This window comes from Leopardus geoffroyi, chromosome A2, assembly GCF_018350155.1.
Source record: "Leopardus geoffroyi isolate Oge1 chromosome A2, O.geoffroyi_Oge1_pat1.0, whole genome shotgun sequence".
Lineage (NCBI taxonomy): Eukaryota > Metazoa > Chordata > Mammalia > Carnivora > Felidae > Leopardus > Leopardus geoffroyi.
Window position 1 is genome coordinate 21,110,949 of NC_059331.1, and position 21,764 is coordinate 21,132,712.

A 21,764-nucleotide genomic window follows, 5' to 3' on the forward strand; every position below is an offset into this window, starting at 1 on the left:
CCGTCCCACCCGCCTGTCCTGTGCCTGCCTCCTAAAGCTCGTTCCCCACACTGGCTGCCCTGACTGTCCTGGACGGCGTGCCTGCCAGCCGCCACCAGCCATGGCAGGGCCCCGGGGCCTCCTCCTGCTCTGCCTCCTGGCCTTCTGCCTAGCAGGCTCCAGCTTCACCAGGGGGCAGAAGGTGAGTAGGAGCCAGTGTGGGGGACATGGTATCCAGGCCCGCTGGCCAGTGGTGGGAGCAGGGAGGGAAGTGTGCACAGATCGGGCACAGGTCTGGGGGGATACATGGGGCAGCTGATACTTGTCTGACTCCGAGCAAGACCAGAGGGCTGGGCTGTTGTGCCCAGCTCCACAGGCTGAGAGGTCTCTGTCTAGCTGCCTCGGGTGGCAGGGGTGTGTTGGCCTGCCCTCCTGTAACTGCACCCAGCCTGCCAGCCATGTGGTGTGGGCAGCCATCCCAGGGCTCCCCAGCCTGAAGTTGGGGGGTACAGAGCCAGGCCCATCCTCATGCCCTCCCTGTCCAGACTGGGGCCTGGTCTCTCTGTGACCCTGGCCTGGGGATTGGAGATAAAATCACCCCCAACCCTGGAGGGTTGTGGAACACACATGTATGTGTGCCTGTATTTGGCCCCAGGGGTAGAATGAGGTCTACTCAACCCTACTCCCTCTGGGTAAGCAGCAGCCAACAGGAATACTCTCAAACCTAAGAGCTGCCCTTTATCAAGTGCACAGCCCTGGGTGCACCTGGCCATTATCCTCTGGAATCTTCATGACCCCTGGACAGTGGGTCCTGTTCTCTGCCTGAGGGAGCTTAAGTTCAAGGATGATGGAGACCGGTCTGTCCAACTCTGGAGCCATACTCCCAATCACTGCCTGTGAGTCCCCAGAGAAGGGGTCCCAGTGTGTGGCTGTTAGGTCCCACGTGTGTCAGCTGCCTCCCGGCTGCCGGGCTGCAGGTCTGCTTGAGCCCTGGAGCAGGGACATTGTCCTCACTGGAGCTTCCGGAAGAGCCTCCCACCCTGAATGTGGAGATAGACTTGCCTGGCTGGGGCCTGCCTACAGTTGAGGGTTCCCTCCACCATGAGGCCAAGTTCATTTAATTCTTGGGACAGCTGCTGCTGTCCCCATTATTATTAGTGGGCAGGCTGGGTTCCAGAGAGGAAGGACTTGTCCAGGATTCCACTGCCAGGCAGGGCCAGATGGGAGCTGGGGATGGGCAGGTTGGAGGCTGCAGGGGTGACCGATGGTTGGAAGAGCCCAGGATTCTAGGCTGCACTGAGCCCTGCAGGTGGGTTCCCGTTCCCTCCCTCCTCCATTTTTCTCACAAGTGAAATACAAGGGCATTTCATAGGCCTTGCCACCTCCCCATGTTCTGGGGACAGGGGTCGATGAGGGGCCTCACGCTGGGAATTTTTCCCTGTCAAAGACCTATGCTCTGACCACCTCTGAGTCGGTATCCTGGGGCTGGGGCTTAGCCAGCCTGGGCCAGGTCTGATGGTCCCCAGGGCTCCTATGAACAGGGAGGTGGCAATACCGGCCTTCTCTTGCATCCTCAGTCACCCGACCCTCCTGGCAATCCCTATAGTGTGAGGCCCTCTCTAAATATTAGGAAACTGAGGCTCCAGGGGGTAAGGATGACCTGTGGGTCACACAGCCAGTGAGAGGCAGAAGCAGGACTCAAACACAGGCAGATTCAGGCAGTAGAGGCAAGGAAGGCTTCCTGGAAGAGGGGGAGTGTTAGCCCTTGTCCATTCAAAACGCCTTTTGCTTAGTGTCTCCTCTGTGCTGGTGCTGGTGGAGCCTGTAGTCTCAAGCTGGGGGTTGGAGGGAGAAGAGCCCTGATCTAGGGCAGAGAAAGCAGTTGGGGGTTTGGAGGGGGCTGCCCCTCTGAGGCAGTTTGGGTTCTGGGCCCCAGGCCCCATCTTGGGGGAATTTCTCCCACTGGCAACAGGCTTTACACCTCATGTCTCCTCAACTTCCCCAGCAACATCTGTCTCTGTGGGAAGCAGATGTTGCAAAATCAGTTCTGGATCGGAGCAGGGAGGGGGCAGCACCCAGGGCCTGGCTCAGGCGGTTCTGAGGTGCCCGGGAAAGAAGAGAATCTGATTCAGTGCTGGGCTGTGACCCAGAGGGACCAGCGGTGACGCTGTGCACTGGGGAGGCTGGTGCCCCTTCCAGGCTGTAGGGCAGAGGGGCCCGGTGCCCACATCTGGTACACTCCCCACGGGAAGTATGATTCAGCCACTGACTTATCCACCCCTCACCATTTCACACATTTCCCAATGCAGCAGCCTGAGAGTGAGTGTGTCCCCCTTGGGACACCTTCCTCCTGTGCTCACCTCCACACTCCACATCCCACCGTCCTGCCAAGAGCCAAGAAAGCGTGCTGTCTCCCTCCCCTAAACGCTTCCATTTCTCTGAGAGCCAGTCCCCGGGCCAGTGGTGGCCACAATGGCAACTGGGCCCGGCTGGCCAGGTGGCCCTCAAGGGTGCCTTTGCCCTGAGCCAGCAGCTGCCCAGGCTTGGAGTTACCCAACTTCCTAGACATTCCCTGGCTCAGCAAAGGCTGAGCCCCAGGGTGGGGAATGAGACCACAACACTCAGCCCCATGGCTGGGCCTAAGGCCACTCTCAGCAACTTCCTTCTTTGCAGACCGCAGAGGCATGAGCGGAAAGGGCCAGATCACAGCAGCAGAGAGCGGCCCTCGGATCCTCTCAGAAGTGTCATGCTGCTGTTTCTTCTCTCCTCTTGCCTTGAGAGGCCTCACACGTGTAACCTTCTAGGAAAGAGATGTTCTGGGCTCACTCCCTTTGCACCGCAGCATGTTCAGCATTTTTTAGATTAGAATATCTTAGATTCTCTAGTCTGGGCCCTGGAACCCCAAATCCTCTCTTCCACCAACACACACTCTCCTATGGCCCTTTCTCCCACTTACAATGTAGACTTAAACTTCCATCTCTCCAGGGCATGGCACTGTTCTTGGGACTTTGTTGCCATGACGGTGGCCCCAGGGACAGTGGACTGGCAGGGGCTGTGGCAGGCCAGTGAGTGGGACCACAGGGCTGGGCTTTCTCAGCATCCGGCACCCTCAGGGGATGGTCTCTTTTCTTCCCCCCACCCCCTCCCCCACCTTGGCCAGAGGTCCATTTAAAACAAACCAGTTGGCCTGGCCACTGGCCTCTCTCCTTGGCCGCTCTCTGCCTTGTCACACTTTGTCACCTGCTCCTTTCCACTTCCTGGCTTTTGCCTCTCCTGTCCCCTCTACCAGGGGCACTACCCTGGCCAACTCTTACCCATCTTTCAGCCCCAACTCAATTGAGTCACCACCCCTGGGAAGCCGCCTGGGTCCTCACAGCTCCCTCGCGCCAGCATTGCCCACCCGATGATAAGTCGTGGACCTCTGGGTCCGCGTTCTTGTGTGGGGCCAGGGGCCAGGTGCCAGGCCTGGGGTCAGGACTTAGGGAACCCATGCAGACTCCCTGGGCACGTCTGCTCACACAGGCCTACCTCTTGGGTCTGGGGCTGGCTGTTGGGTCTCTGCCCCTGGGGCAGCTGAGCAGGCCCTTGGGCTTGCTGAGAGGGTCATTTAGCAGCACAGTGGAGACATGCTCAGGGCAAAGTGATGACCAAAGGGGTTCTGCCTGGGCCTGGGAATTGAATCGCTGTGCTCTCCCAAGCAGTGTCTGCTGTGGCATTTAGTGTTTACTCTTAAGTGAGAGGTGATAATGGACACTAGGTTGAGAATTCAGGTTCTGGTCCCTGACAGACCCAGTCTCTGGGTGGTTTGGGGCCCAGGGTTCAGTTTTGTCATCTGAATGAACTAAGGTCTAACAAAATGGCTGGGTTCTCATCACGTCAGGAGGTATAGACTCTGAGGCTTCTGGGCATATGTTTGTGGCCGTGGGCAGAAGTCCGTGGCTGTGGTATAGGAACATACCGTGGCAGGGAGGACCTGTGACAGGCAGGTTTCCCCATCTCTCACAGCTTCCCCTGTCCTCACTGGAACAGGTGGGAAACCAAGGCCTGGAGAGAAGTGCTAGGCCTTGCCTCAGTCAGAGCAGAACCAGGACAGGGTACAGGGTCCAGGCCGCCTCGCCCCAAATTCCACTTGTTGCCCAGGTGCGGTCCAGACGCTGCGATGTGAAGACCAAGTTTGTCATGCGCATACCCTGCACCATGTGCCCCGCCATTAAGAGGCGGATGTGCCCCCCAGGCTGGCTTCGGGAGTTACCAGAGAAGATCTCACAGGACTGCCGGTGTGGATCCCCACCTCCATCCTTGTCCACTTCCAGGAGCATCCTGTAGGGTGGGGGAGGGCTGGGGGGACGAGGGAGAGCCTGGCAGGCTTGGGTGGTGAGGGCAGGGACTCACTTATTCACATGTCTGTTGCCCTTCCAGTGGGGCAGAGATAGGGAGTAGGGAGGAGGTGGGGGCAGCTGGTATTTATTGAGCACCTACTACTTGCCAGCCCTGTGCTCAGCTCCGGACCAGGCAGACAGAGAGGAGGCAGAGCCAGAGCACTGGAACCCAGTGTGGGGAGGCCAGGCTGGGGGCTGCAGAGTGGGAGTCCCTCCTGTCACCCTGCCCACCTTTGTGCCCAGCTACGAGGTGCAGCTGGGGGACTCTTTGATGTCTATGAGCGGCTGCAGCATGGAGTGCTGGAAGGACGTGGTAGAGAAGGCCTGTTGCCCCGGCTACTGGGGATCCCAGTGTTATGGTATTGGTGGGGGCCCAGCCCTGCTCCTCATACTCCAGCCCTGGGTGCCCCCATCTGTAGCTTCTGCCTGCATCACCTTCCACTCGTTCAGTAAATGGACACTGAGTGAGCACCAGCATAGCTTGGCTGCCTGGGGGAGGGGCCGGGGCTGCCCAGAGCTGCTGGGGTCAGGGGTGAATTGTGAGTTCCTAGGGGCACAGCTGAGTTCCGGTGGGGGGGGGGGGGTGGTTCACAGAGTGTCCTGGAGGTGCTGAGACTCCGTGTAATGGCCGTGGGACCTGCCTTGATGGCATAGACGGGAACGGGACCTGTGTGTGCCAGGTAAGGGCCTGGTAGGGCTGGGGTGGGGGCAGTGGAGGGCTGCACTGACTTGCTGCAAATCTCTGCCAGGAAAACTTCAGTGGCTCCTCCTGCCAGGAGTGCCAAGACCCCAGCCGATTTGGGCCCAACTGTCAGTCAGGTGAGTGCTGGCGGGGCAGGGGGCAGGGCCACTGCCCACCTGGGGAACTGTGGAGACCTAGTCCATGTACCCGCCCCCCAGCAGGCTCCCTCCCAGTCCCTCAGCCTGACACTTCACCTCCAAGGACATGAGCTTTGCCAGCTCATACCTCCAGCCCCGTACTGTTCCCAGAGGCCTTCACCAGGAAGCCACCCCCTGGGCCCCTAGGCTAGGCCAGGAGCCTCCCTTGGGCTCCCATCTCCCCTGTGGTCCTACTACAGCCCTGTATTCTTGGGCTGGTGCCAGCTGAAACTGAGTTCTAGAAATGCAGAGGGTAGGGACTCAATGTCCCCGTGTGTCCCTGTGTGTCCCTCCCAGTGTGCAGCTGCGTGCATGGCGTGTGCAGCCATGGGCCACTTGGAGATGGAAGCTGCCTGTGTTTTGCTGGATACACCGGACCCCGCTGTGACCAAGGTGGGCAGGGATGCTGGGATAGGATGGAATGGCAGCCTCTTGCTCACTGAGCAAGTGCTGAGCCCTTGCTCAGTGACCAGAGCAAGAGAGGCCAGTAGGTGAGGGATGGGGCCTGAGCCTCAGCAGGACTTCTGCCCAAAGCCTAATTTCTTTCAAAGTAGGAAAGAGACACAGTGGTCTGGGGGAGGGAACGCCATCTGAGACCTATACTGCCCAGAGGCCAAGAGAGGGTAAGGCCCTGGCCAGAGTTACACAGCAAACTGGGCAGAACATCTTCGTTCCTATCTTCCTTCCTCCCCAACCTGGAGCTCTGAGTCACCACAATACTCCCCCCTCTTCACTCAGAGCTGCCAGTCTGCCAGGCCCTGAATTGTCCCCAGAACTCCCAGTGCTCTGCAGAGGCCCCTGCCTGCAGCTGCCTCCCGGGCCACACCCAGCAGGGCAGAGAATGTAGAGGTAAGTCAGCGACCTAGATGCCGGAGGCCCAAGTTCAGAATGACCAGGGGCTGGGAAGACATCCTTTAAACAAAAAAAATTTTTTAAGCTTATTTATTTATTTGGAAAGAAAGAGAGAGAGCAAGTGCACACAAGCCGGGGAGGGGCAGAGAGAGGGGGAGAGAGAGAATCCCAAGCAGGTTCTGCACAGGCAGCACAGAGCTGGACTGGGGGCTCAATCTCACAGCTGTGAGATCATGACCTGAGCCAAAATCAAGAGTTGGACACTTAACCGACTGAGCCACCCAGGCGCCCCCTTTTAAACCAGCAAGTACAATCTGGCCATTTACAGCAAGTACAGCCTGCCACTGAGAGAGGCCCTGTCTCCAAGTTCTAGATCAACTTGCTCACCTCATCTTTGGGCCATTCCTGCAGACGTGATGAGGCTCCTGGGTGCTCAGCTCACTTGGGCTCTCTCTCTCTCTGCCCTGGCAGCCCCTAATCCCTGCCAGCCATCGCCCTGTTCCCCACTGGCCCAGTGCTCAGTGAGCCCCACGGGGCAGGCACAGTGTCGCTGCCCCAAGGACTACCACGGTGACGGGACGGTGTGTCTGCCCCATGACCCGTGCACCATCAACCATGGTGGCTGCCCCATCAACTCCACCGTGTGTCTGTACCTGAGATCAGGCAAGGTGAGCCGGGCCCTGGCTCGGGCCTGTCCCATGGTCCACCCACCCCTATTGGCTACTGGACCCTAGGCCTCTTGGCCCTCACGGGCCTCTTGGGAGCCTCAGTTGCCCCCTTTGTAAAATGGGAAGAAGATGACAGCCCTCTTCTCAGCTGGTGGGTGCACGGGCCGAGCATAGCTTTGTGGGTACAGCAGATGCCAGTGGTTCTCACAGATGTGATGTCACCCTCCTCCCCCTGCCTGGTGGCCCAGGCCTCCTGCCAGTGTAAGCCAGGCTTGGTCAGCATCAATCACAATGCCTCTGCCGGCTGCTTTGCCTACTGTTTCCCTCATTCCTGCGACCGGTCAGCCACCTGTCAGGTGACCTCCGATGGGAAGACCAGGTAGGCACGAGGGCTTCGGGGTGGGCACCGGGGGCAGAGCAGAGAGGGTGGGCTGGGCAGGGGCAAGTGTGCACACATGTGTACCCTCAGTTCAAAGGCCCTGAGGGGAGAGATGCATGAGGGCCAGGAGGTGGGGACTGGCCATACCCCTGCCCTGACCCATTCTACCCATGTCCCTAGCTGTGTGTGCAAGGAGGGCGAGGTAGGGGATGGGCGTGCCTGCTATGGACACCTGCTCCATGAGATACAGAAGGCCAGCCAACTGGGTGTGGTATTCCTGCGGCTGAGAGTCACCCTGGCCATGTTGGGTGTGTGACCCCTACCGCCTGCCTGTGACCTTGTCCCTCATACTCACATTCTTAGGAGGGAGGGAGGGGCGGACTCGGCAAGGATGCCCTGTCTCTCTGCCCAAGAGCTATGGAAGTAGAGTGGGCCGGGGTGGGGTGTGTGATTGGAGGTGGGAGCTAGTCCCCCAAATCCTGCTGCCTCTCATCTACCCTAGACCTAGGCCCAGTGCCCCCCACCCAACTCTCCAAAACATAGGACTGATGCCTGAGGTTTTCCCAGATCTATTCTAATACATCCTCTCCCGGCTCCCAGACCAGGGCTGCCGCGAGATCCTCACCACATCGGGCCCATTTACCGTGCTGGTACCGTCCCTCTCGTCTGTCTTCTCCAGGACCATGAACGTGAGCCCTTCCCCTTGAGGAGCTGGCTGCCAGCCCTTGCCTCCTCCCTGGACCTGCCCCAGGCTTGAGGGCCCCAAGAGAGGCCACGCTCTGGGGATCCGAGGCCTGGGACGCCCCTTGTCCTCTCCATTGCTTGGGCAGCATGGCATGACGACCGCCACGGGCCCATTCGGCACCCTCGTCCCCCTGTGCCCACAGGCATCCGTTGCCCGGCAGCTCTGCAAACAGCACATCATAGCGGGACAGCACATCCTGGAGGAATTGGGGACCCAGCAGACACGCAGGTGGTGGACACTGGATGGGCAGGAGCTCACCGTCACTTTCAACCACTTCATGGTAAGGAGAGCAATCCCAGCTTGGGGACCGGAGGTGTCACAGTTGGGGGATGCTGCCTGAGCAATGGTGTGGAGGTGGAACGGAGCCTTGGGACGGGAGGCTGGCCTGTGCCGTATGAGCCAGACGTCTCACGTCTCAGCAGAAGTACACATACAAGTACAAAGAGCACCCCCAGCAAACATTCACCATCCAAAAGGCCAACTACCCGGCAGCCAACGGTGTCTTCCACTTGGTCACTGCTCTGCAGTGGCAGCCCCCACCAGAGCTCCCTGAGGACCCCAAGGTAAGCCAGTGCCCTCCCCTTTCTCCATCTCGTGCCACTGGGTGACCTCTGACTCCCACAGAGTTCAGAGAGTGGGCAGGGGCAGTTCTGGGCAGGAGTGGAACAGAACTCCTTCCCCTCTGAGGCTGACGCAGCCTCACCCTTTTCTCTGGGGCTCTCATGCTTGTCCCTTGCTACAGAGAACCATCGGCCAGATCCTTGCCTCTACTGAGGCCTTCAGCCGGTTTGAAACCATCCTGGAGGTGAGTTTGGGGGAATGGTCCTAGCCCATCTGATCTTTTGGCTCGGGACCCCTCGTTACCCCAGAGGGATCTGGGGATCTGGAGTAGTATGGGTCTTTGCCCATGTCCCCACCCTGTAACCTGCCCATCACCATCCTGAGGTCCTGTGTTAGCATGGACCCAATGCCATTGTCTCCCACTTACTCCTCGTGGGCGTTCCCTGCAGGCTGAGGGTGGTGGGGCCCAGGCAGGCCTCAGAGGTAGAGGCCGAGCCTCGCTGAGCCTCCTTCTCGCTGTCACAGAACTGTGGGCTACCCTCCATCCTGGATGGGCCTGGGCCATTCACAGTGTTTGTCCCAAGCAACGAGGCTGTGGACATGTTGCGTGATGGCCGTCTGATCTACCTCTTCACAGCAGTAAGCTTGGTGGGGAGAAGGGGCTGGGGAGACAGGGTACCTGGGCCTCTACCCTCCCCTACCAAGCCCTCTCTCCCTTGCCAGGGTCTGTCCAAACTACAGGAGCTGGTGAAGTACCACATCTACAGCCATGGGCAGGTGAGAGGCTCTTCTCTGGAAGGGTGACCAGCTTGTACCTGCTGCTGGGCTTTTGGATGCTTGTCTGTAGGTCTTGGCCTCCCCGGGAGTCCCTTTTCCTCTCCCCATCTGTTTGGACTCTATAAGCACAGAAGAGAGTCTGGGGACCAAGGTGGTGGCTGTGAGTCACCTGGGCAGGACTGTTTGGGGCTTTACAGTGTGGCTAATGCCCAGCCTAAGGCCACACTCTCCTCCACCTCAGCTGACCATTGAGAAGCTCATCTCCAAGGGTCGGGTCCTCACCATGGCAAACCAGGTCCTGGCTGTGAATATCTCTGAGGAGGTGAGCTCCACAAACAAAATCTGGAACAAATGGACTGATGGAGGAGCTGGTGATGACTGGCTGGTTATGTGGTCTCTGAGCCCCATGGAGTGCAGGCCCTGGTGGGACTATGTGGGAGGCAGGCACAGATCAAATCCCTTTCCTGGGGCCCAACAGACCAGGGGGGGCTCCAAAGACGTGGAGGGTGCGCACAAGGGGGGGGGCTGTGTGACTTGGGGCACAGAGGCTGGAAACCACATGAGCAGGCACTACAGGGCTCAGGACACAGAGGCTGGAGCAGCTTTGCCAGAGCAGGAGGCTCTGGAGAGCCAGGGAGAGGGGAGAGGAGAGGGCCGGCAGGCTGGGCTGTGGGGATGAAGGAGGCAAGGGCCCAGGGGTCTGCCAGGCCAGACAGGCCACACACTGGGCTCCACCACAGGGCCGCATCCTGCTGGGACCCGAGGGGGTGCCACTACGGAGAGTGGACGTGCTGGCTGCCAATGGCGTGATCCACATGCTGGAGGGTGTCCTGCTGCCCCCGACCATCCTGCCCATCCTGCCTAAGCACTGCGACGAGGAGCAGTACAAGATCGTGGCGGTGAGCATGTGCCGCACAGTCCCAGCCTTCCTGGGCTCCCTGTTCTCCTCCAGTGGCTTTAGGGCTGGGGCCTGGGCACACACCCCACAGAGGTGCCTGCCTCCCCCACCGCCAGGTCTCAGCAGTGCTGTTGATGGTTCCTTCAAGATCACTCCTGCATCTTCTGGCCCTTTGTCCCAGCCCTCTGCCACAGTTCTCACACTCCCACGCTAAGCTCTTCCTTCTGCCCTGGCCCTCCGACAGTGGACTCTCTCATACCGCGGGGCTTGGCTCCGTGACGCTTACTTAGGGTCTTCTGTATAAATAAACCATGACTAACCACTCTGCCCGCCACCCCCCTCCTCCTGTCGGCCCTTCCCTACACAGGGCTCCTGTGTGGACTGCCAAGCCCTGAACACCAGCATGTGCCCCCCCAACAGCATGAAGCTGGTGAGTGTCCCTTGGCTGGGCCCTTAGGGCTGCCCAGTGAGACTTCCGTCATGGGTCAGGGTGGGGAGAAGGCCCTGTGAGGCTGGACCTGGAGGCTCAGTCCCTCTCAGCCCCACTGAGGGTGGGAATGCTGGACCCAGAGTGCTGAGTGGTCCCTGGATCAGAGCTGCCTGGCAAAAGGGGCCGGCTCAGGCCCCATGCCTGCTGATCAGCTTTGCACGGCCCACCCCAGGACATCTTCCCCAAGGAGTGTGTCTACACCCATGACCCTACTGGGCTCAACGTCCTGAAGAAAGGCTGCGCTCACTACTGCAACCAGACTATCCTGGTGAGCCTGGGTGTGGGGTGCTCACTGCTGGTGAGCTGGAGCCTCCCCTCCGGGGCAGAGCAGGCTGCCTTCCTCAGAGAGCTGTGTTGCATCCCAGAGGGGCTTCTTGCACCCCCTTGTTCTAGAGATGGGACCAGAGAGCAGCAGTGGCCCCAGATGGACCCTCAGACACGCTTTTGTCTCTTACAGAAACCTGGCTGCTGCAAAGGGTTTTTTGGGCCTGACTGTATACAGTGTCCTGGGGGCTTCTCCAACCCCTGCTATGGCAAAGGCACCGTGAGTCCCCCCACTGCCCTGGGGTGAGGGGTGGGAGTTGGCCAGTGATACCCTGTGTGTCTGAGTCAAGCCTGCCGCTCTGTGGTCTCAGGTTTCCAACATTTAGGCAGAGGGAGTTGGACCATATTGTTTTTAGTATTTTAATTAGAAATAATTAAGTAGATGGACTTGGGCACCTGTTTTCATGAAACCTATTTGTCAGTGCTTTTCTTGTGTGTTCTGTTTTGCCACTTGGTAGCATCGAGGGCAGGGAAGACACCCTAGGGGTTGTGTGTTTCTAGGTTGCGCAGAGGTCCCCCCTGAAGCCTCCAGGGCCGGGTGTCTTTTAGGGTCCCAGTTCTTTGGCAGCATCGGTGGCTTGGTCTCTTCCAGGGTGAGGTCTTCCGCGGGGAGCAGAAGCTCAGAGCCACCCCATGGAGGAAGAGGGTGTGGGGGAGGGCAAGGACAGCCCCCACCCCATAACTGGTCCCTCTTCCTGTCCACCCCCAGTGCAGTGACGGGGTCCGGGGCAACGGGGCCTGCCTCTGCTTCCCAGACTACAAAGGCATCGCCTGCCACATCTGCTCTAACCCAAACAAGCATGGAGACCAGTGCCAGGAAGGTGGGTGGTCCTGACCCAGGCTGCCTGCCAGGGAAAAAAGGCTCTGCTTGGAAAGAGGGTTGGGGACTCTCAAGAAGGGGAATAGAGCCCCAGGAGGAAGAGTGAAGGCCAGAGGGAGGAGGGGAGGATTTGGGGACACCTTCACCCACGCCAGGATGACAGCTGTGGTTCAATCTAAGGCATGTGAGATTTAAGTCAGACACACAAAAGAACTTTCTGATGGTGCTGTTGGGGGCAGGGAAGCTAGAATGGGGTGACTGAAAGCAATGAATGGCCCTGCTTGCATTTCTTCTGCCTGTCCACTGAGTCTGGGATGGCCTCTGATTTTGTGACCCTGAAGTCAAATCTATGCCGGCTGCCCCATTCCCTGTCCCCAGTGCTCCCGTGGCTTCATCCTGGCTCCCGGCCAGCTCTGCCCCTGTCTTAGCTTTCCTGATCCCATCTCCTCCCTGCAGACTGTGGCTGCGTCCACGGTCTCTGTGACAACCGTCCAGGCAGTGGGGGTGTGTGCCAGCGTGGCACGTGTGCCCCAGGCTTCAGCGGCCACTTCTGCAATGAGTCCTCTGTGAACTGTGGGCCCACGGAACGGGCCCAGAGCTGCCACCTGCACGCCCGCTGTGTTAGCCAGGGAGGCGTTACCAGGTGAGGACTCACGTTTCCCCTCTGCCTTGTCCATGACCATGCATGTCAGTTCATTCGGCCTCTGAGCTCTTCCAGAGGCTCACTGGAGGCCTCTTGTTCACTGGCCGCAGGTGTGTCTGTCTCGATGGCTTCGAGGGTGATGGCTTCTCCTGTACACCCAGCAACCCCTGCTCCCACCCAGACCGTGGTGGCTGCTCAGAAAATGTCAGTCTCACTGTCTCTCTCCTGAAGCCCTGACCCAGGGGTGGGAGGGTCAGCCCACCATCCTGCAGAGCTGAGTCATTTCATCGTGGCTCTCACAGGCTGAGTGTGTCCCTGGGGCCCTGGGCAACCACCACTGCACATGCCACAAAGGCTGGAGTGGGGACGGCCGTGTCTGTGTGGCCATCGACGAGTGTGAGCTGGATGTGAGAGGTGGTTGTCACGCCGACGCCCTCTGCAGCTACGTGGGACCTGGACAGGTGAGGCACAGCAAGCCTAGAGGCAGCAGAGTGGGGTGAGGGGTCTTCATTCTGGGGGGTCTCTCACCCCACCCCATCTGGCTCCATGGGCATCCACTCCCAAGAACTCCAGCTGAGGGTCTCAAATCTCAGACACAAGTAAGAATGCAGGTCTGGAATGTTGAGTTGTGTAGTCTAGAAGCAGCAAACGTGTCCTGGAGACAACATGAAGGCCATGACAGTTTTAAAGGAAGGCGCATTCTAGCACCAGTCCAAGGCTGCCTATTCCCCAAATCAGAAGGCCGCGGCTCCCATCCCTCGGGGATGAGGACTCTCGTAACTGAGCCCACGAGTCCTCTGCTCTTTCTGGCCTCAGGGCCACTGTCTTCTGACCATGAGTTCACTCATTCACTCACTGGTTTCCCACATGGCACCAGGAGTGTGTTACATGCTAGTCCCTGTTCTAGACTTAGGAATTCAAAGCTGAGCAAAGCAGGGGGAGACTCCTGCCCAAGGAAAGTGGCATCCCCAAATGTTTAGACTCCTGGAAATCCAGCTGTGGAGTTTTGCAGCCTCAGACCCCAGCCACAGGGTCTGAGCATCTGGAGCTTTCCTTGTGAGGCACATCAGACCCGTGAACCTGAGGACTAGGTGGCACTCGAGTGTCTAGTATGCCGATCGGGAGACCAGGCCTGGCTGGCTCTGGGTCAGTGTGTGCAGGGACCTTTCTCATGATGGTTGGGGCCACCCGCCTGTGGGGTGTCCATGGCGAGCACCCAGCTGGCTATGAGGGCTGGCACTCTCCACTCCACAAGAAGCTACACAATGTTAAAGTCCTGAACCGAGGACCAGAATAAGCAGGTTGAGATTCCCCCAACTTGCAGAGGAGGGCAACTGAGATCTGGGGAGTGTCACCACTCAGCTGCAGTGGGGACAAGCCCAAGACACAGGCATTCAGTGGGAAGGATCAGAGCAGGGTGGCAGGGTCAGAGGTGGGTCTGTGCTGCCAGCCCTGGGGCCAGCCTTGCCAACACCTGCCTGCTCACCACACGTTGCTGACCTCTCCCAGGCCTGCGGGCAGAGGGGTGCCAAGTCCCCATGGATGCTTCCCTGCCGATGCCATCACTTCTGTTGGCTCATCTGGAGAGCCAGCCTCCCCACAGGGCCTCAGAATCCTGATCTGGAGAAGCTCCATGTGTCTGAACAAGGCTCCCCAGGACATAAGGCCCATGGACAGCTGGGGAGTGGAGGAGGAGAGGGGCGTGCCCCTGGTGAGATAAGGCCCTCTGCTTCTAACCTCTCCAGAGCCGGTGCACCTGCAAGCTGGGATTCGCAGGGGATGGCTATGTGTGCAGTCCTATTGACCCCTGCCGGGCAGGCAACGGTGGCTGCCATGACCTGGTGAGGGGGCGAGAGGGCTCGGAGCCTGGGGGAAGCTCTCTGGTTGTCCCTGTCTATGGCCAGGATTGGAATCCAAGCCACAAATCCAAACCATGTCACCCCTTTGTCCACAGTATAGAGCTTTCACTTGTTCTTAAGGCCCCAACCCCTGCCCTGCCTCCCGTCTCCTCCCTTGCCCCCTACCCTCTTCTATGCTCTTGTGGCCTTTTTGAGCCCATTGCTGTCTGTCCCGACTTCATTCTGCTCTAACACCACTGCACCTCTGCCCATGTATTCTGGAAGGCCTCCCAGCTAGCTCCTCCTGCTCTCAGTTCAGGTGTCTCCTCCTGGGTGCTCCCTCAACCCTGGGCTTTCCCAACTCATCTGTCATGATGAAGTGGGGTAACTCATGTCAAGTGCTCAGTGACCTTGGAGACCTAGGGCCAGGCATACCAAAGGAGCAACATGAATGCAGATTGGCTGGATGGACAGACAGATGGTGGGGCTGGGTAGCAAGACAGGCAGGCAGCAGGAAGATAGATGATAAGGGTGAACAGAGAGATGAGGTGCTGTCCAGCTTGCCATCTGAGTACTGAACGGAGGGCCCTGTCTCTTTGCCCCACCTGCCATTCAGGCCACCTGCCAAGCAGTGGGGGGAGGTCAGCGGGTCTGCACATGCCCCTCTGGCTATGGGGGTGATGGCTTCAACTGCTACGGAGACATCTTCCGGGTGAGTGGGTCCCTGTGTTTGGCAGGGCGGCGGTGGGGGGGGGGGGTCCCTTCACACACCTCAGGTGGGAAGAGGCAGTGCTCAGGGTCCTGGTGAGGAGGGGGCTTGGGTTTGTCCCTAGACTGATGACTTCAGCTTTTTCCCTTCCCTTAGGAGCTGGAGGCAAATGCCCACTTCTCTGTCTTCTACCAGTGGATCAAGGTAGGACAGGGCAGAATACTGGGGTTGGGGCTCAAATCCAGGAGGCCTCCCTGGATGCAGAGGTGCCACATAATATCTCCAAGAGCTGGAGGTGGGGGCAGGCCTGCAGGCTGGGAGCAAGCAATCTCAGGTGGCTGCCTTCATTACTCCCCCTGCCCCCCTGTCACCACGCGCACAGAGTGCTGGCATCACTCTTCCTACCGACAGCCGAGTCACAGCCCTGGTGCCCTCTGAGTCTGCCATCCGTAGGCTGAGCCCCGAGGACCAGGCCTTCTGGCTGCAGCCAAGGATGCTACCGCACCTGGTCAGGTGGGCAGCCAAGGCAGGGAGCTGGGTTGGGAAAGGGACTTCTGTGTGAGATCCCGCCCCTCCCCAGAGGTTCTCATTCTGACGACCTATGTCCACCTGTTGGGGTGGAGCCTAGTCCCAGGGTAGGTTACACTAACCTGGTTCTGTGCCCCACAGGGCCCATTTTCTCCAGGGTGCCCTCTCTGAGGAGGAGCTGGCCCGGCTGGCTGGGCAGGATGTGGCCACCCTGAGCCCCACCACACGCTGGGAGATTCACAACATCAGTGGGGTACGTGGTGAACTCTGGGCAGGAGAGGGGGTCGTGCAGAACATGGTGGGGGACTTCCCAGAAGGGGGTCCCCAGTGATGAGATTGAGGTCCCCTCGACCTCCACAGGGCCGGCAGAGGGCATACTCAGGACAGTGTCTTGGGACCAGCAGTGACTGCCCTGCCAGGGGCCGTCTGTTTGTCTTTCTCTGCATGTGCATACCTGTCCCTTTTGTGCATGGGTCCTCGTGTGGGTCTGTGTACCCATCTGGTAGGTTCTCTGGGTGTCTGGGCCAGGCTGGGGGCCACCGGTAGCTGCCTGTGTGCCCAGCAGAGTCTCTGTTGGTGCTGTACCCGCTCTTAAGTGTCTACCTGTGACTCCCTGTGGCTGAGCCCTGCTTGCTGTTTTCCAGAGGGTCTGGGTGCAGAATGCCAGCGTGGATGTGGCTGACCTCCTTGCCACCAATGGTGTCCTACATGTCCTCAGCCAGGTATGGCCAGAGGGGTGTGCACAGGGAACATCCTAAGCTGAGGGTCACTGACATACTGACCAGCCCCTATGCTCCATGTCAGGTCTTACTGCCTCCGAGAGGGGACACACTGCACGGGCAGGGGTTGCTGCAGCAGCTAGACTCAGTGCCTGCCTTCCACCTCTTCCGGGAGCTGCTGCAGGTAAGGAACAGAGGAGAGAGGGGGAGTGCCTGGTCGGGGCGCCCTCCCCTGGGCCTGGAGGGAGGTGGTTGGCCCCGGGGTTGGGACTGAGGGGGATTATGCCCATTGGTGACCCTGGCCTCCTGCCCCCAGCACCACAGGCTGGTGCCCCAGATCGAGGCAGCCACGGCCTACACCATTTTCGTGCCCACAAACCGTTCTCTGGAGGCCCAGGGAAACAGCAGCATCCTGGTGAGGTCACTGGGATAGGGCCACTGAAGGGGAGGGTGAAAACCTGGGGGAGCTTCCCATCCTATGACAAAGGGACAGGGCAGGTGGAACATACTGTCCTGGGCACTCGGTGGTCCCCGGAGTCCCTGAGCTTCTTCTCTGCCAGGATGCAGACACAGTGCGACATCACGTGATCCTGGGGGAAGCCCTCTCCACAGAATCCCTGCAGAAAGGGGGACACCGCAACTCTCTCCTGGGCCCTGCCCACTGGCTCGTCTTCTACAACCATAGCGGCCAGGTCTGCGGGGGTCAGGGGCTGGGAGCCTGCAAGCTCTGCTCCAGAGAACACCCGTCCTGGAGACCGCCCCCCTCCCCCCACGCCTGTAGCCCCAAGGTGAGGGTGGTAAGTGTGGGGGGTGGACTCAGCCTCCTACTGTCCTCCTCAGCCTGAGGTGAACCACATGCCGCTGGAAGGCCCTGTGCTGGAGGCCCCTGGCCGCTCGTTGTTTGGCCTGTCGGGGGTCCTGACTGTGGGCTCAAGCCGCTGCCTGCATAGCCATGCCGAGTCCCTGCGGGTGAGAGGCCGAGGCCGGTGGGGAGGATAGCTGGGGGTTCAGAGCTGGGAGGTGCTGGCTGGCCTGGCTGGCAGGGCAGGGCAGTTGGTCAGGGGTGGGACAGGAAGGAAGGTGAGTTGGGGGGGCCCCCCGTCCCAGGACCACCTGAAAGCTCTGCCCTCCCTCCCCGCAGGAGAAATGCATAAACTGCACCCGGAAATTCCGCTGCACTCAGGGCTTCCAGCTGGAGGTGAGGATGGGCCCAGCACAGCTCTGAGCTCCGCCTGCTCTCTGCTCCCAAGGTGTCTGAGCCCGCAGGGCCCAGTCGGCTCACCCAAGCCTGGGGAATGGAACAGCAAGGGCTGCTTGACCTCCCTGGTAGAGGCCAGGAGGCCCAGGCCCAGGTCTGCCAGGAGGAGGCCCCACTCACTTGCAGCCCGAGGCCTGGGTCCCGCCTGCCATCTCCTCATCAGGTCTACCTGTCTTGATCCCTCCCTAATTTTCTGCTGTCCTGCTCATCTGTCTTACCCACTGATATCTGTCTGTCCTGATTGTCTGTCTCCCCATTCACTGTCTGCCCCTACTCAAGCGAAGGGCTGAGCCCTCCTTGCCTGCCCCTGTTTCCAGAACACTCCCAGGAAGAGCTGTGTCTACCGATCTGGCTACTCATTCTCCCGGGGCTGTTCTTACACTTGTGCCAAGAAGATCCAGGTTTGCCTTGCGGCACCCCCACCCCCAAGTCTAACCAGAAAGGGGGAAGTGGGAGTGCAGGCCCAGGGGAGAAACCTGGCCTAGATTTCAAAGGCAGAGGCTGGGCTTGGACTAGGGTTGAGGCCAGAGGGGCAAGGGCCCAGAGGGAGGGTAAGGGGGAGAGGTCTGAGGTCAGTGGGACCAGTGTTGGTCCCCATGGCCACACCCCAGGAAGTAGGGATGGGGAGAAGGGAGAGGGGCTCAGCCCAGACACTGTCAACCAGGCCCCAGGGGCAGCTGCTGGGCCCAGCTCTGTCTCTCACTGTGAGACCCGGCACAGCTGTCGCCTGCCTGAGGCTCTGTTCCCTCGCCCCTGCCACGGGGAGGGTGGTAGAAGGCAGCCGCCATCTCCCTGGTTCCAACTTGCTTCATTTTATGGCTTTGTGGCCTGTCCCCGCCCCACCCCTCCAACATTCCCCCGCCCCCCACTTCCCTCCCCCTACATCTGGCCTGTGCCGGGCCTCTCCCTGCCCCCTCCCTGCAGGTACCTGACTGCTGCCCTGGCTTCTTCGGCACGCTGTGTGAGCCGTGCCCCGGGGGACTGGGTGGTGTGTGCTCGGGCCACGGGCAGTGCCAGGACCGGCTCCTGGGCAGCGGAGAGTGCCACTGCCACGAGGGCTTCCATGGAACAGCCTGTGAGACGTGCGAGCTGGGCCGCTATGGGCCCACCTGTGCCGGAGGTGACTGGAGACGGTGGAGGACGGTAGGCACGGGGATGGACCAGCAGGGTCAGGACGGGAGCACTGGGTAACTCCTGTCCCCCCTTGTTCTGCTCCCAGTCTGCGACTGTGCCCATGGGCTGTGCCAGGAGGGGCTCCAAGGGGATGGAAGCTGTGTCTGTCATGCGGGCTGGCAGGGCCCCCGCTGTGACCAGAGTGAGTGGCCTCAAGAGGGAGAGGTGGGTGACTCCTGGGGAGGTGGTTCCTGGGTCCAAATGACCAGAACCATCTTCTCACCCCTCCAGAGATCAGCGGCCCTCAATGCCCAAAGAAGTGCGATCCCAATGCCAAGTGAGTGAGCTCAGCCTGGGGCAGGTGGGCAAGTGGGTAGGGGTGCTGGGGGCAGGGAAGGGCCAGGCAGGCATAGGCTGAGCTCTTGCCACCCCTCCCAGCTGCGTACAGGACTCGGCTACAGCCCCGGCCTGTGTCTGTGCTGCGGGCTACTCAGGCGATGGCGTCCACTGTTCAGGTCCAGTCACACACGGATGCTCCGGGCCCCCACCCTGAAATTTGCAGTGGCTTTCCCTGCAGAGCCCTCTCCAGTCCCTCTGAATTTATTCGATCCCGGTCCCATCTCAGGGCCTGCCCTTCCCTCTGACCTCTTCCTTTCTCCCACGTCCTCTTCCCTTGTCCCCACTCTGTCCCTGTGCCAGCTCCTCACAACTCTTTGGGATCATCTGCCCCTAGAGGTGGACCCTTGTGCCCGTGACCACGGGGGCTGTTCCCCTCACGCCAACTGTACCAAGGTGGCGCCTGGGCAGCGGACGTGCACCTGCCAGGATGGCTACACAGGAGATGGGGAGCTGTGCCAGGGTGAGGCTGGGGTCCCTACCCTGGGTGTACGTGGGGCCAGGGGTCTGGCTTCAGTGTCGTGAGTCACACTAGGAGAGGCTGAGGGGCCCACGGGGGGCCCTGAGAGCATGGGGGTGAGTACCTGATCGCATAGATGAGGGGCCGCCTAGGGCCTCCTCTCATCCCCGCGTCTCTTCCCCCAGAAGTTAACAGCTGTCTCATCCACCACGGGGGCTGCCACATGCATGCTGAATGTATCCCTACAGGCCCCCAGCAGGTCAGCACAACAGAGGTGGACACTGGGACTGTGCCATTCCCTCGTAGGGTGGGGCCCCCCTCAGACCAGGCGGGGTGCTCCTTCTGTCAAGGGTGCTGGCCTGCTCTTGGGGCCCAGCAGCCGCACTGATTAGGGTTTGGGACAGGTCTCCTGCAGCTGCCGTGAGGGTTACAGTGGGGATGGCATCCGGACCTGTGAACTCCTGGACCCTTGCTCCCAGGTCAGGGCCCAGCCCCACCTCATTTCATAGGGGAAGGGGACTGAGGCAGGAACCAGCCTTCCTTGCCCCCATCAGGGTCCCAAGGGCCTCCGAAGGGTAAGCCGCCCTCCCACAAGCTCCAGTCTGACTGATCAGTAGCAAACCGAGCTTTGGGGGTTGGACGGGGGTCTTCGTGGCCCCTTACCCAGGGATGGGGCAGAGGAGTCCGAGAGCCACTGATGCCTCTCCCTCTCCTATCCCTGCCTCAGAGTAATGGAGGCTGCAGCCCCTATGCTGTGTGTAAAAGCACAGGGGATGGCCAGAGGACGTGTACCTGTGACGCAGCCCACACCGTGGGTGATGGCTTCACCTGCCGTGCCCGAGTTGGCCTGGTAATGATGCCCAAGTTAGACCCCTGACCCAACCTTGGCTATGCCTCCCCATGGGCCTCACCCATGATATTAAGACCCCAGGTTTGATCCTGATCCTGGCCTTAACCGTGACCCTGACCCCTGACTCTACCTGGGCCTGACCCAGCTATGATCCATGAAACTAATCCTAACCCTAGCTCAGACCCCCGGCTTTCCTTTCCTCATCTCTGCCTTGGCCAGACCTTGGGCTGCAGGTGCTGGGACAGGCACCAGGCCCTGAATGGGGGCCACCCAAAATCTGAGCTGATCCTCGCCCCCCCCAGGAGCTCCTTCGGGACAGGCATGCCTCATTCTTCAGCCTCCACCTCCTGGTGAGTGACCAACTGGCTTCCAATTCCTCAGTCTGGCCTGGGTCTCTCTGATCTGCCAGTCCCACCGGTCTCTGGGCCTTCAGGTTCTCATTTGGTCAGGGGGTTGGCTGTTCTGGTCTCTCAGAGTCCAAGTCTTTCCAGGAGGATCCATGGAAGCCCTGAGTTGGTCAAAAGTTACCCCTCCTGCACTCAAGCTGTTTCCCCCTCCCCGCAGGAATACAAGGAGCTCAAGGGCGATGGGCCTTTCACAGTCTTTGTGCCTCGCGCAGATCTAATGAGCAACCTGTCGCAGGTAATGCAGCCCTCCCCAACCCGCAGCGAGGCTGGGAAGGAAGGGGTGGGTATTCTGGGGCGTGGGCAGAGGCAGCAATCAGGGGCCTCCCTCTACCCTCCCGGACCCCCACTCCAGGATGAGCTGGCCCCGATTCGCGCCCACCGCCAGCTTGTGTTCCGCTACCACGTGGTCGGCTGCCGGCAGCTGAGGAGCCAGGAGCTGCTGGACGAGGGCTACGTCACCACGCTCTCAGGGCACACGCTGCGCATCCACGAGAGGGAGGTGGGTCCGGGCCCCGCCCCCACCCTAAACGACCCAGAGACCCTGCCCCTGACCCCTGTGCTCTGACCCCACTCAGTTAAGACCTCACCTCCCTGGGCCTGGGCAGGCCTTAGTGACGGGGAGACCAGCTCCAGACCGTGCCCACTACCAAAGGCCTGCCCCCCAGGCCCGGGCCTTCCGAGCCTGGCTCCACCCCCACTCCCACCGGCCACACCTGGCTGCCTGCTGCCTTGACCGTGTCCACCTTCTGCCCCAAGACCCACCCAACGCAGGTTCCGCCCCACCTCAGGCCCCACCCACAACATGAGTACCCCACCAATCGGCTTCATTCAGTCCTGGGCCCCACCCCCAGGGCAGCATCTATCTCAATGACTTCGCCCGTGTGGTGAGCAGTGACCACGAGGCTGTGAATGGCGTGCTGCACTTCATCGACCGAGTCCTGCTGCCGCCGGACGTGTTATACTGGAAGCCTGACGTTGCCCCTATCCTGCGGGTATGACCTGGGCACAGGCCTGGGGGCTTACCGAGCAGGTTGCTGGGGGCCTCAGATGCTCCCTCCCTGCCTGACCTCAAGGCTCACAGGTGCCTTTCCA

General features: G+C 60.2%; 1 protein-coding gene across 7 annotated transcripts in view; it reads left to right on the forward strand.

Moving 5' to 3' along the window:
- Positions 1–21,764, forward strand: part of STAB1 (stabilin 1) — a 26,769-nt gene continuing 5,005 nt past the window's right edge. For 4 of the 7 annotated variants that reach the window (XM_045493070.1, XM_045493066.1, XM_045493072.1 and 1 more), the window contains exons 1-49: positions 2–181; positions 4,120–4,256; positions 4,602–4,717; positions 4,953–5,038; positions 5,108–5,177; positions 5,535–5,630; positions 5,976–6,086; positions 6,561–6,757; positions 7,006–7,136; positions 7,317–7,444; positions 7,737–7,825; positions 8,024–8,161; positions 8,301–8,444; positions 8,624–8,686; positions 8,968–9,081; positions 9,166–9,219; positions 9,461–9,541; positions 9,960–10,118; positions 10,485–10,547; positions 10,780–10,875; positions 11,065–11,151; positions 11,641–11,752; positions 12,208–12,394; positions 12,505–12,598; positions 12,697–12,855; positions 14,140–14,235; positions 14,849–14,944; positions 15,098–15,145; positions 15,324–15,454; positions 15,611–15,722; positions 16,114–16,191; positions 16,274–16,372; positions 16,505–16,603; positions 16,749–16,880; positions 17,029–17,157; positions 17,330–17,386; positions 17,764–17,847; positions 18,371–18,566; positions 18,666–18,761; positions 18,851–18,896; positions 18,998–19,074; positions 19,293–19,418; positions 19,601–19,674; positions 19,820–19,894; positions 20,143–20,265; positions 20,568–20,615; positions 20,830–20,907; positions 21,025–21,171; positions 21,524–21,664. In XM_045493070.1, the coding sequence (XP_045349026.1) occupies positions 101–181; positions 4,120–4,256; positions 4,602–4,717; positions 4,953–5,038; positions 5,108–5,177; positions 5,535–5,630; positions 5,976–6,086; positions 6,561–6,757; positions 7,006–7,136; positions 7,317–7,444; positions 7,737–7,825; positions 8,024–8,161; positions 8,301–8,444; positions 8,624–8,686; positions 8,968–9,081; positions 9,166–9,219; positions 9,461–9,541; positions 9,960–10,118; positions 10,485–10,547; positions 10,780–10,875; positions 11,065–11,151; positions 11,641–11,752; positions 12,208–12,394; positions 12,505–12,598; positions 12,697–12,855; positions 14,140–14,235; positions 14,849–14,944; positions 15,098–15,145; positions 15,324–15,454; positions 15,611–15,722; positions 16,114–16,191; positions 16,274–16,372; positions 16,505–16,603; positions 16,749–16,880; positions 17,029–17,157; positions 17,330–17,386; positions 17,764–17,847; positions 18,371–18,566; positions 18,666–18,761; positions 18,851–18,896; positions 18,998–19,074; positions 19,293–19,418; positions 19,601–19,674; positions 19,820–19,894; positions 20,143–20,265; positions 20,568–20,615; positions 20,830–20,907; positions 21,025–21,171; positions 21,524–21,664 (5,181 nt within the window). In that variant the 5' untranslated portion in view covers positions 2–100. Of the gene's footprint in view, positions 182–4,119; positions 4,257–4,601; positions 4,718–4,952; positions 5,039–5,107; positions 5,178–5,534; positions 5,631–5,975; positions 6,087–6,560; positions 6,758–7,005; positions 7,137–7,316; positions 7,445–7,736; positions 7,826–8,023; positions 8,162–8,300; positions 8,445–8,623; positions 8,687–8,967; positions 9,082–9,165; positions 9,220–9,460; positions 9,542–9,959; positions 10,119–10,484; positions 10,548–10,779; positions 10,876–11,064; positions 11,152–11,640; positions 11,753–12,207; positions 12,395–12,504; positions 12,599–12,696; positions 12,856–14,139; positions 14,236–14,848; positions 14,945–15,097; positions 15,146–15,323; positions 15,455–15,610; positions 15,723–16,113; positions 16,192–16,273; positions 16,373–16,504; positions 16,604–16,748; positions 16,881–17,028; positions 17,158–17,329; positions 17,387–17,763; positions 17,848–18,370; positions 18,567–18,665; positions 18,762–18,850; positions 18,897–18,997; positions 19,075–19,292; positions 19,419–19,600; positions 19,675–19,819; positions 19,895–20,142; positions 20,266–20,567; positions 20,616–20,829; positions 20,908–21,024; positions 21,172–21,523; positions 21,665–21,764 lie in introns of all 7 variants that reach the window. The other 3 variants (XM_045493071.1, XM_045493067.1, XR_006715863.1) reach the window with 2 other exon arrangements.